This window comes from Ziziphus jujuba, chromosome 3, assembly GCF_031755915.1.
Source record: "Ziziphus jujuba cultivar Dongzao chromosome 3, ASM3175591v1".
In the NCBI taxonomy this organism is placed as follows: domain Eukaryota; kingdom Viridiplantae; phylum Streptophyta; class Magnoliopsida; order Rosales; family Rhamnaceae; genus Ziziphus; species Ziziphus jujuba.
Window position 1 is genome coordinate 16,200,039 of NC_083381.1, and position 2,941 is coordinate 16,202,979.

The 2,941-nt window shown below is 34.5% G+C and overlaps 1 protein-coding gene across 1 annotated transcript; it reads left to right on the forward strand.

Annotated features, from left to right (window-relative positions):
- The first annotated feature begins 301 nt into the window (after positions 1–301).
- Positions 302–1,335, forward strand: LOC107422485 (stemmadenine O-acetyltransferase). The gene is made up of 2 exons (XM_016031940.1): positions 302–947; positions 1,031–1,335. Exons 1-2 carry the CDS (start codon positions 302–304, stop codon positions 1,333–1,335), a joined length of 951 nt encoding a protein of 316 aa, XP_015887426.1.
- Positions 1,336–2,941: the final 1,606 nt, after the last annotated feature.

Sequence of the window (2,941 nt, forward strand, 5' to 3'; positions counted from 1 at the left end):
ATTAGTCATGTGTACCACCTCAGATTTCATGTCAATGTGTACACATTGAATAATTTCTCTGCACTAAAAGAAGCTAGAATGTTTTTATCTTCTTTTTCTTTTTATTTTCTTTTTTTTTCTTTTTAATTTGTTGATGGGAATCGGAATCTAGAACTTTCACTCCATGATTATAAATATATGGTTTGGTCGTTATGAAAGAGCAATAGCAAAGCTAAAAGCGCGATAACAAAAGAGCTAAAGAGTGAGCTTATAAGAAAAGAGAGAAAAAGCCAAAAGAGAGAGAAAAATAAAAATAAAAAAAATGGCTACTACAACCATGAAAGTTGAAATCATTCACAAAGAAACATTAAAACCATCTTCTTCAACTCCATACAACCTTAAAAATTTCAAACTCTGTCTCATCGATCAGCTTGCTCCAACTATGTACATCCCACTGATTCTCTTCTATCCCCATGTTAATAATGGAGTCGATGAAGTAGAGAAAAAAACCCAGCTTCTCAAAACAACACTCTCAGAAACCCTAACTCTCTTCTACCCTCTAGCAGGAAGAATCAAAACCCACGACTCCATCGTCTGCAACAACGAGGGAGTCGAGTTCTTCAAGGCTCAAGCAAACTTTCCACTGTCGAAAATCCTTGAAAAACCAAATACATATTTCCTCAGAAAATTCCTCCCTGCCGAGCCAGAATCTATACAGGCAAGAACAGGTACTCTTCTCCTTGTCCAAGTGACCTTTTTCCAGTGCGGTGGGATGGCAATCGGTATAAGCTCTTCGCATAAGATCGTCGACGCGTGGACGCTGAGTGCATTCCTCAAGAGCTGGACATCAATGGCGGTTTTTGGATCCGAACACGCTTTGGTTCCGGAATTCAATGCTGCAGAACTTCTTCCACATCTGATGACATTCAACCGCTGGAAAAGATTCCAGGAAAGTGCAGGACGAGCAGGTTCGTTTTCTATCCCAAAAGGATTGCTTCTCTTAAAGAGAACTCGTCTAGTGAAGCTGTTAAAAACCCTTCTCGAATCGAAGCCGTTTCATCGATCATTTGGAAATCTGTTGCAAAAGCATCGAGATCGAACAAGGGTTTTATGAAAACCTCTGTGTTCGCTCAGACAGTCAACATAAGAGCAAGAACTTCGCCTCCATTGTCGGAAAACTTAGCCGGGAATTTCTTCGGAATCAGCCCGGAAAAGTTGGATGAGAATGAAAATGGTGATGATCTTAAAGTCTTGGTTGCTAAGCTGAGGAAAGCGTTAGAAGAAGTGAAAGAGTTTTTTGGTAAAAAAGGACTTGATGTTGAAGGGGTGAAGCAAGCAATGCTTAAGGGTGGATAGATGATAAGGAATGAAGAGATGGTGGACAATTATAATTGCAGCAGTTGGTTTAGGTTTTCTTTTTATGAGGTGGATTTTGGATGGGGAAAGCCACTATGGGTGAGTATGTGTGATATGACATTCAAGAATTTCATATTTCTCTTGCCTACGAGAGATGGAAATGGAATTGAAGCTTGGTTGAGTCTTACCGATGAAGATATGGTCTTGGTTGAAACCGATCAGGAGCTGCTCGATTTTGCTTGCTTAGAACCAAGTTTGGTTTAATTGGTAATTATTATGTGTTTATAAATGTTACGCATAAATTATATAGTATTTTTAAATTGCGTGAAAATTGAGATATAAAAATGCATTAGCCTAATAAATAAAGTCTTTAATAACAAAATGATCAAATTGATCAACTATATATATATATATGAAGCGGTTCCTTGTAGAAAAATAAATTTATGTTTCAGTTTGCTACCTTCATATCTTTTCGGAATCTTTTTTTTTTTTTTCAATATCTTTTATGAAAGCCTATTGTAAAATAGTTTTTTTATTAATTTTGTAAAGTAGCTAATTTTATATATGTATTGCTTTTTGTGTCTCCGAATACATCTCATTTTTTCTTTGCTTCTTGGTTCACTGAAATTCTAATTTCTGGAGTGAGAGTTAAAAAATAAAAAAAGCGATAAACTTTTCAATTGAAAAAAATTAACTTGCATTTATATTCAACTCATATGCAAGTCTAGTGGCATTCATAAATTTGGGTAGAAATGATTAGGAATACCCGTTCAGACATCTCGAACCCTCTCAAAAGTTAAGCTGGTACAGCGAGTCCAATTACAACAGGTAACATGTCCTGTCGTGTTCAGAAAGGACAAGTGAGAACTTGCCATCTAGATCAAATTGTATAATATAGAAATATATATTGTGTGTGTATGTGTACGAAAATAACAAAGGATTTTTCTTCAAAAAAAAAAAAAAAAAAAAAAACAACAACAACAACAAAAGTTATTTCCAACCATAAAATAGATGGACATGCTACAATAATAATAATGGGAACCGAGGCTTGCTAATAGATTAGCTGATAGGATAGTCAAGTATTCTCTAGCTTTTAATTGTAACCTCACTTTTGATATGTCCTCTATGCACTCTATTCTTTCAAAATTCTTAAAATTAGCAGACATCGATGTAACGGAGCGTATATTCACGAATAAATAAATAATAATGGAGTTTACGACCAACTCCATAATATGAGGATGGTCTCAAGCTGAACCAGAGTTTGTCAATCCTCACGGTTGATGCTAGAATTTTTTTTATTGAGGAGAATAAATTTATATTCTTATGAATAAAAATAATTTATTTTTTATTTTCAAAATTGTGAAACTGCATATTTCCATATGATCAGTTTATAGCAGCTCTAATTCATATGTTTGGAGAAAGCTTTTTTTTTTTTTTTTTTTTTGGGGGTCAATATTTTTGTGAAAGGCTGTAAAATAGTTTATATATATATATATATAATTATCTCGTATATTGGTTGACTATACATGTGTTGCTTTTTGTCCCTCTGAATGCATCTCTCTCTTTTCTTTGGTTTTTGGGTCATCGAAATTCAAATTTATGGAGA

Coding starts and splice junctions, on each gene's coding strand:
- LOC107422485 (XM_016031940.1), top strand. CDS start 302: ATGGCTACTACAACCATGAAAGTTGAAATCATTCACAAAGAAACATTA. Junction 948..1,030: donor GGAAAGTGCAGGACGAGCAG/GTTCGTTTTCTA, acceptor CTCGAATCGAAG/CCGTTTCATCGATCATTTGG.